The following is an 8575-nucleotide window of genomic DNA, read 5'->3' on the forward strand; positions in this document are numbered from 1 at the left end:
TTCATGTAAATCCCATTCAAATGAATTTCTTAAAGTATGTTTGGTATTATTAATTCTATGAATCAATTTGATTTTAATTCTTTTTAAATTTGGTTGCGTATTTAGAAATCCACTCAAATTTGGTCGGTTTTGAATAGTTTGATTCAAATTTTGAAAGTTTACAGGACAATTTTATCTGCAGTTGCCCACCATATGGTCCTAATTTAGGATAAGCAAATAAAATTATTAAAATAAAAATTTCATTTCTAAGGTGTTCCAAACAAATATCTTTATATATATATATATAAAGAAAAAATGAAAATAAAGTGACTGGACGGTCCAGTGCACTAAGTTCTCTCGCGAGAACATAGTGGACAAAATATTATAATAGTGTTTTCCTGAGAGAACATAATTATAATATTTACTATAACTGTGTTCTCGCGGGAGAACTTAGTGCACTAGACCAAATTTTACATCCAGTCACTGTACACTCACTAAACCCTACATATAATTATAAGTTTGAACAGTTATTCATAAATTTAGCAGGATAACCACTTGACCATGTTGAAGTAGAATTAGTAATAAAACACTCAACTTACTTAGTCTAAGATCAATTTGAAAATTCAAAATAAAACTCCACTACAGAAATGTTTCTCCGTTGCACGTTATATTTATATAATTAAAAAAACTAGTAAATCTGACCAAAAAAAAAACTAGTCAATCGCAACAGTTAAGTTGCCACAACATATTTTACAGCATACAAATAAACTTGGAAGGTACCTCACTCACGAATATTCATGTTTCCAAATCAAAATAAGAGGAAATACATCTAATCACATCAAAACAAAAACCTGAACTTAACTAAAAAAAACAAAAGAAAACGAAACTCATTATGACTGAAGATGATTCCTCGGTAAAAATTACAAATTCGAATTCTCTTGTCAAAAACAAAAATGAATGAGGGAAGACTCCAAATAGAAGTGTAAAACCAGTGTTATTTGATAGACCATGAAAGTGACTTCTCAGACCGTAGTAGCCGTTTCTTTGACAGGATGATCCTCGGACAATGTTTCCCAGTTAATTTGCCTAAGCATTTTAAATCTTTCATCCAGTGTCATGAATGCAGCTTCAGGTGCAACAATACCAGTAGTCCCAGCTTTATACAGCAATACAATACTAGCCCCCATATCAGGTCCATGGAGTTTCCCAGTCAGCAGAAGTCGGAGGGGCATGAAAAGTGATTTTCCCTAGAACATGAACAGGAACACATTTTTTAAACATGTGATAATTCACATTTATCTCAAACTAATTGAAATCAGCAGTCGTTGAATTCAAATAAAAAGAAAGAACAGAGGGAGAGAAAAAATAAATAAATACATAAATAAATATAGAAAAAATAAATATGGGGAAAAAGTACTAAAAAGAGCAGTTTGGAATATAGAAAATAACAGATCCACCCATCCATAATGTTAAATAGCATTCCTCTATTCTACCCTAAAACAAACCGTACACCAATATATTGAAATATATGTGATGATTGAAAATATAATTGAAATTATCCAATTCAACTCACCTTGCGCTTAAGTGATTTACCGAAGCCTTTCACCCATTTTTGCCAACCAGCTTGGCCATCTTCAAGTGCAGCTACCAGATCACCACTATCATAGGCAGCCAAGAGGCTGACAGAAAACTCTGAAAGATTATCTTGTATGACAGATTCTGCTTCTTGGCTGCCAGCAACAAGTGGAAAGTTGTAATTTCTAATAATGCCAAAGTTATCAAATGCGGATTGCGGCATGTTGCGCCCAACCCCGAGAAATGCTATAGCGGGTTCCAGTTGCGGAAATAGCGAAATAGATATATGATAGAATTAATGACAAAAAGAAACATTTTTTAAAGGCAGAGATAGCAAAAGTGATAGAGAAAGACACATATAGACTAAAAAACCATTAAATTTTTCTGTTACACATTTAAATTTAGGACAAAATTGACATTTTGCCTTATGGCAGCAATATAGCTTCCATTTGGCTGCAAATGCGATAGCAATGGCCGCTATTGCGTTCCGGTGCGGCACAGCGCGATTTCATGCGGCAAGGCACCGCTACACCCATACAGCGCAGCTCGCGGCGCTATTGCGGTGCAATTAACTACTATGAATAATGCATATGCAATCAGGAAGCAATTCATCGTATTCTATATACATAATATACAATTTATAGCCAACAAGAATGAGCTGTTGAGTTGTCATCTTCATGATTGGCAAAGATAAATTCACAAAACTAAGTATATCACAATCCAGATAATTTTATGAGGCCAATGACAGTATGACACAATTAAGGACCTCCTCTTAGAAGAATATGAGCATCACCTTTGTAAAGTAGAATGTAAAGGATAAGAAAGCAAGTTAGCAAGTGCCTTGTCTGCATCAGGTATCAAGTCAATCCCATCCTTAAGTAGTTGAACTGATTCCTGTTAGTTAACCATATATTATCATTTGCTTCTCAATCCACCATTACAAGATGTGACATCACCATACTAAATAAATCATTATGCCTCAAGAAATGAAACTAAACCGATTCTATTTATAAGAAGAGACCGAATCAAAAATGCATGCAATTGGATCTCACATCAATAAAGGGCCCTGCTGATACTGTGAGTAAGCCAGATGTCTTCCATTGCTCTCCAATTAGATTGGTCAACTCCCCTGATGGAAGTGCTCTTAAATGCTGACCATTCATCCACCTAATTAAAAGACAAAATTACAAGGCCATTAATTACAATTTCATTGTTTAATTTTAGCGACAAAGCTTTGTAAGTGGTAGAACTCCAATTTTCCAATATGAATAAATTAACTAATAATACATACAACAATCATATGCAAATAAAGTGAAACGTATATCCTATAATTGAAGAAGCAGAAACAGCATTTTCACATTCAGAACAAAAAATAGTCTGTAATTAGCAATTGTAAGAAATTTGACCCATTGCATCTCAAAATGCAAGGCATAGGATTACCATGGGAAACAACACACAGGATTTATCCATATTAGATAGGCAAAAAGCAACAATTACCTTAACTTCGTGGAATCAAAAATAGCACCACTTTTGTTAACACGTTCAATAGTGAATTTTTCAACTGTTGAACACAAGAAAAAATATTCTAAAGTAAGAAAATTGTCAAACAAATTTCCTGTTTAGAAAACACACCATCTGAATAGCATACCAATAAAGTGATGAAACATAAATCACTAACCAAGTTGATCAAGGGTGAAGAATTCATTTTCAGTCCCATCACCCCAACCTAATAATGCTAAGTAATTCACCATTGCTTGAGGTAGGTATCCCATCTCCCGGAACTGTGAGATAGCAGATATTAGAGTTTGGAACTAATTATCCTTACAAGAGAAGAAGCTTTCTGAGAACTTATACAGTAAAATTAAAAAGAAAAAAGTGTCAAGTAAAACCTCATAACAAAAATTTAAAATATGGAAATGATGAATCAACCTTACCTGACCCACTGATGTTGCCCCATGCCGTTTTGATAATTTACTCCGATCAGGAGCTAAAATCAAGGAAACATGTGCAAAGTAAGGCATGGGAAATCCTAGTGCCTGTAAACGCATTCATTTGCAATAATCAGTTACCTAGATTATTGCACAACCCAAGGAAGAAAACAAAAACAAAAATTACAATTAGGCAATCCAAACACAAATTTTGAATGAGGAAAATTTTAAGCAAAGCGGTAATCAATGGTTTAACCACATATTCACTTACCAATCCCCTGTTTTAGAGAACCTACTCATTGTTGCTTCTGATAATACTCATACATCTGGATTTTTTTGAATTTTTCCATTTTACAAAAAAAAAAAAAAAACACTTATTCAAATGATTTAAAACGTTTCAGAAGTGCTTTTACTGAAAAAATGCATATTAAAATTTATTATAACAAAAAAATTAAACAAATGCACTCTTAACCACTATTTGTTATTTTGGCAGACTTGGAATTTCTTAATCAAGATTTCCTAACTCATAACTCTCACAAAGAAAAAAACCCTTTTAATGATGTGAGAAATTTTAGAAACAAAAGAAAAGAAATGAAACCAATAAATCAAGAATCTAGCCATTATAAACTGACAAGCCAGAACACTATCAAAATATATTGAAAATCACAAAGTCAATACAACTTGCTCAAAGTCACTTTATCTATGCTCAATCTCATACAATCAAAATCAATTAGAATACAGAATACAGGTTTGGACAATTGACAGTATATGAATCACTTCTCAAAAATAAAACCGAGATTTTGCAGGATAATACCATGCATTCTCATCCTGATGTTTCTGACAAACTAGAAAGCAAATAAAAGATGATATATTATATGGTTTGTACTGTTACCTTATATATTAATGCCTGCCTTAGAGTGTTTGGTAAATGCTCCTCTGCTCTGAATTACAAATATTTTTTGGAATAAATTAGTGAAAAATACTTGGCGAAACATATTGATTGAAGAAGAAATTATAATCACTACCTGATAACATGAGAAATAGCCATGGAAGCATCATCCACCGTTACACAAAAGTTGTAAACAGGCTGACCATTACTCCTCATTATCACAAAATCTCCAAGCGTATCCAAGTTCCAACTAACCTTCAAGACACTACCAAAGAAAGTTAATAGCCAGTCCATGTTGTTTTGAAATAAATTTTATACATTTCCCATATTTTATTAATGAGTAGCTCATCTCCAAGGTGTAAAAAAAAAATAAAAAATTGCCACATGCCACTATATTAGTATACTTTTTCTAAAGGGATCACAGACAACAGATTATGAGATGAAATAAAACATTTCCGACAAGATATCCACTTACCTCTGGATATGAAGGTAATATATATTAAAAGAAGTGATGTATGTTATTTGTACCACACAAAGTAGAAAATCATCAATCATACCAACATCAAGAACGCCTTTATCCCAAACCAGTTGGTGTAGAAAATCATCAATCACACCGGGAAAACAAAAAAATGAAGAAAGAAAAAGTGGAAAAGGGAAGAAAAAACTCACTTCGCCTCGTATTAAGTCATTAATTTTTAAACTTCCTTCGGGGACACGAAACCGGAATGTATAAGGAGTTCCTTTTGCCAGCTCTTCTTCTACTTCCTCATTTGTTGCACTGGCCCATTTACCAGTATATACTGGAGGTAGTTGCTTTAGTTTAGCAATCTCCTTCATTTTCTCTAGTTCCTGTTAAGATGAATAAGAATCAACAAGTAACCTCGAGACAATTTCGATCAAACTTCAAAGATATATTTGCTCGAAAACTAGTAGAGCAAACACCAAGGGCATAGCCTCGTAATCTTGTACTTATTTCCAAGTGGTACAAATCTCAAAAATAAGAAACCATTGTGATAAGCAACTTTTAATAAACTGAACCAAAAATCATTGTCACAAATGCAAAACAAATTACAGAGTACAAGCAAACAGCTAACCAACCCAAAGCTAAAGAAACTTTTCCACCAGACCACAAACATTTCAAAAAAAGACACAGTAGCTCAATACAGCCAAACTTGGTCATTACAAATCATGTTGAAGTCCTGTTACTAACTTTAAAGTTCAGACGGTGCACAACAAAGTGAAAACCGCCACATAACAGACTTGTTGAAGCACATGGGCAAGTTCCCACTTCATATATCAAGACAATAGGAGCGGATCCTTTCATGTTAAAATTTCACATGACCTGGTCATGTTAAATTTTTTGTGTCTATCTCTCTCTTCTCGTGCATTAAATAAATGGGGTCCAATTATCATTAATGAAGAAAAAGACAGACACACAAATTTCACGTGACTAGGTCATGAAATTTTAACATGAAAAGATTCATTCCCCAAGACAATAGTCATGAACCCACTATTCCAACAGCTTAAGCTTTCAGGTAAAGGCACATGAATGGTTTTATATTATACCTCTAACAACAATAAAGGTTACACTACAAGTTCCAAAGCTTGCGGACAAACAAAATTACCTCATTAGAACAGAAGCAGCGATAAACGTGGCCGGATTCATGAAGTTTCATGGCATACTGTTTGTACATAGAGTTCCTCTCAGACTGCCTATATGGACCATATTCCCCACCAACACCAGGGCCTAACAAGTTCACCACACTCAAATAATCACTAACAAATTTTACCAAATAAAAAATAATAAAAATAAAATGAAAAATTCACAGTGCACTCAAATCATGAATCATGAAACACTTACCTTCATCATAATTAAGACCAAGCCATGAAAGATCTCGAAGCACGGCCTCCTCAGATTCCCTTGTAGACCTCTCCAAATCAGTGTCCTCAATTCTCAGAACAAATTTCCCACCTTTGGATCTGAAAATTGAATGATAAATATAACAGAGTATTATTGTATATTGTGTCTCTGTGACTGTGAGTCACAGTCAGTGACACTATCTATCATTGTTAATTAGATAGATAGGTTGTTATTCAGTTAGAAAGTCAGTTAAGAGTCTGTTACCAGATCTGTTATCTGTTACATGTTGGTTAACTACATGTATCTATATATAACTGTACTCTGTATTCAGAAACAATAATCCGATAACACAGAAACTTCATTCCTATTCTCTCTTTCATTTTCCTATACTTTCTCTCATTTTTTCGCGCATTCTCCCAAGATATCAATTAAAATTAAAAAAAAATATATTAAAAATTAAGAATTATGAAGAATTAAGGAAAAGAAGCATAGACGTACGAACCTAGCGAACAAGTAATTGAACAAGGCGGTTCTGGCACCACCAACGTGAAGGTTACCGGTAGGAGAAGGAGCGAAACGAACGCGAACGGGAACTTGTTGTGCTTCTGAAAGAGCAGTGACTGAAAAGGTTCTTCGGAAGAAGGTTCGGGTTCGGGTAGTGTAAGTTTGTTGCAGAAGAATGGGAGGAGCAACAGCCTTCACCCATGGCGTCGCACCACCCAACACCGCCATGCTCTCTCTCTCTCTTACTCTTCCACTCTCGCTTGGGTTCTTTGCACAATTCACTAGATAACGGGGATAAATTGCAAAAAAAAAAATTATAGTTACTATTTTTTTTTTTTTTTTTTTTAATAAATTTTAATCGATGATTTTCGTTAATCTAACGGTTATAATTTATTGGATCATGTTTATTAATTAATTATTAATTTCCAATAAATTATAACCGTTAGTAAACCCAATACGATGTCGTTTTGGGTAGAAATCATAGAGTTTTTATAATTTTAATTTATTTCAGGGTTATAATAGTCTTTATATTTATAATTTTTTAAGATTTCAATATAAAAACGACATCGTTTTGGGAAAAATGCAGATAACATATCTGCACTCTATGAAGCACCCACACTTCGACAATTCTGACGTGTCGTGTCCGACACTCTCCGATACTCCGACACTTCCCGACACTCCAACACACGTTATAGAAATTCAAAAAGAAGTTTAAAGATTGAGTTATGTTGAGTTTTTAGTTCCAACTATTAGATTCATTGGATTACGATTACTATTTTATTAAATTTAATATAAATATTTGGGATATCTTATGTTTCTATGCAAAATTTATGAATATTATAAGTTTAGATTTATTTTTTGATAAATTATTGAATATTAAATATAATAAACACTAGAAATATTAAAAATATTATTTAATATCAAAATGTGTCCTAACGTGTCGCAATCTAACATTTTTTAGCATTAACGTGTCGGAGTGTCGTGTCGTATCGTGTCTCATGTCGGTATTGGTGCTACATAGTCTGCAGTAACTGCAAAAATATTTTTTCCTAAATATAATAAATAAATAAAGAGCTTAGTGTTTGTATTTTTAAAATACATGAAATTATATCATTTTAAATGAGAAAAAGATATAAGCAATAAAAATTATGACAGAGAAAGTGGCTGATTTTTTAATTTAAAATTTAAATAAATAATACGAAATTGTATCTTTCTCTCTCTTAAATGATACAATTACATGATTTTTAAAAGAACAAATATTTTTCTTATAAATAAATTATTAAATACTACCAAGCCGGCTCAAAGAGTCGAAGCCATCACTGTTCTCCCGCACTCCGAATTAGTCCTATAGCCGGCTCAAAGAGTCGAAGCTCGTGGGGATACCGGAGGGAGCCAACTCGTCTCAAAGAGATAATTAGGGTTGCGTAATTCCAAAAAAGATTATTCTACCTTAATCAGTTGTCTCAAATCTTTTTTTTTTTTTTGGTAAATAGTTGTCTCAAATTTAAGTTCTAAACACAGAATTACTCGAATAATTGATAATCCGGTAAAGAAATGTCCAAAAAGAATAATTTATTAAATTTTTACATAAACCAATAATTCATAAAAAATAAAAATAAAAAATCATTAAAATAATTTTTAAAAGTTGGTTCAAACGCATTCATTTTTTCTTTGAAATTTTTTTATTTTACAAGGAACTAAAGAAGGAATAGTTTTTCAATATTATATTTGTATTGATGTTTAGTTACTTTTTTTCTTCTTTCGAATGCGGATAGTTTTTTATTTTATTTTATTTTGTAATTTATTCTACTTTTTTTTTCATAATACTACTTAGTCAAA

At 32.7% G+C, this 8575-nt stretch overlaps 1 protein-coding gene across 1 annotated transcript; it reads right to left on the minus strand.

Annotated features, from left to right (window-relative positions):
• Positions 1-841: 841 nt before the first annotated feature.
• On the minus strand, positions 842-7000 carry LOC133304047 (glutamate--tRNA ligase, chloroplastic/mitochondrial). The gene is made up of 13 exons (XM_061504018.1): positions 6735-7000; positions 6233-6351; positions 5997-6118; positions 5041-5220; positions 4508-4626; positions 4375-4423; positions 3489-3590; positions 3233-3335; positions 3052-3115; positions 2607-2721; positions 2348-2448; positions 1553-1709; positions 842-1226 (listed from the first exon to the last, which is right to left on the minus strand). The coding sequence occupies exons 1-13, from the start codon at positions 6962-6964 to the stop codon at positions 1002-1004; spliced, it is 1686 nt and encodes a 561-aa protein (XP_061360002.1). The 5' UTR covers positions 6965-7000; the 3' UTR covers positions 842-1001.
• Positions 7001-8575: the final 1575 nt, after the last annotated feature.

This window comes from Gastrolobium bilobum, unplaced genomic scaffold (genome assembly GCF_033153095.1).
Source record: "Gastrolobium bilobum isolate Gb01-03AN ecotype WA unplaced genomic scaffold, APGP_CSIRO_Gbil_v1 utg27827, whole genome shotgun sequence".
Classification (NCBI taxonomy): Eukaryota; Viridiplantae; Streptophyta; class Magnoliopsida; order Fabales; family Fabaceae; genus Gastrolobium; species Gastrolobium bilobum.

What these genes read in the sequence shown, in the direction of transcription:
- LOC133304047 (XM_061504018.1), bottom strand. Translation starts at nt 6,964, where the DNA reads ATGGCGGTGTTGGGTGGTGCGACGCCATGGGTGAAGGCTGTTGCTCCT. An exon ending in TGGTCTTAATTATGATGAAG is followed by an intron (nt 6,119 to 6,232) that starts GTAAGTGTTTCA and finishes TGAACTTGTTAG; the next exon opens with GCCCTGGTGTTGGTGGGGAA. An exon ending in TTTGATTCCACGAAGTTAAG is followed by an intron (nt 2,722 to 3,051) that starts GTAATTGTTGCT and finishes TCTTTTAATTAG; the next exon opens with GTGGATGAATGGTCAGCATT.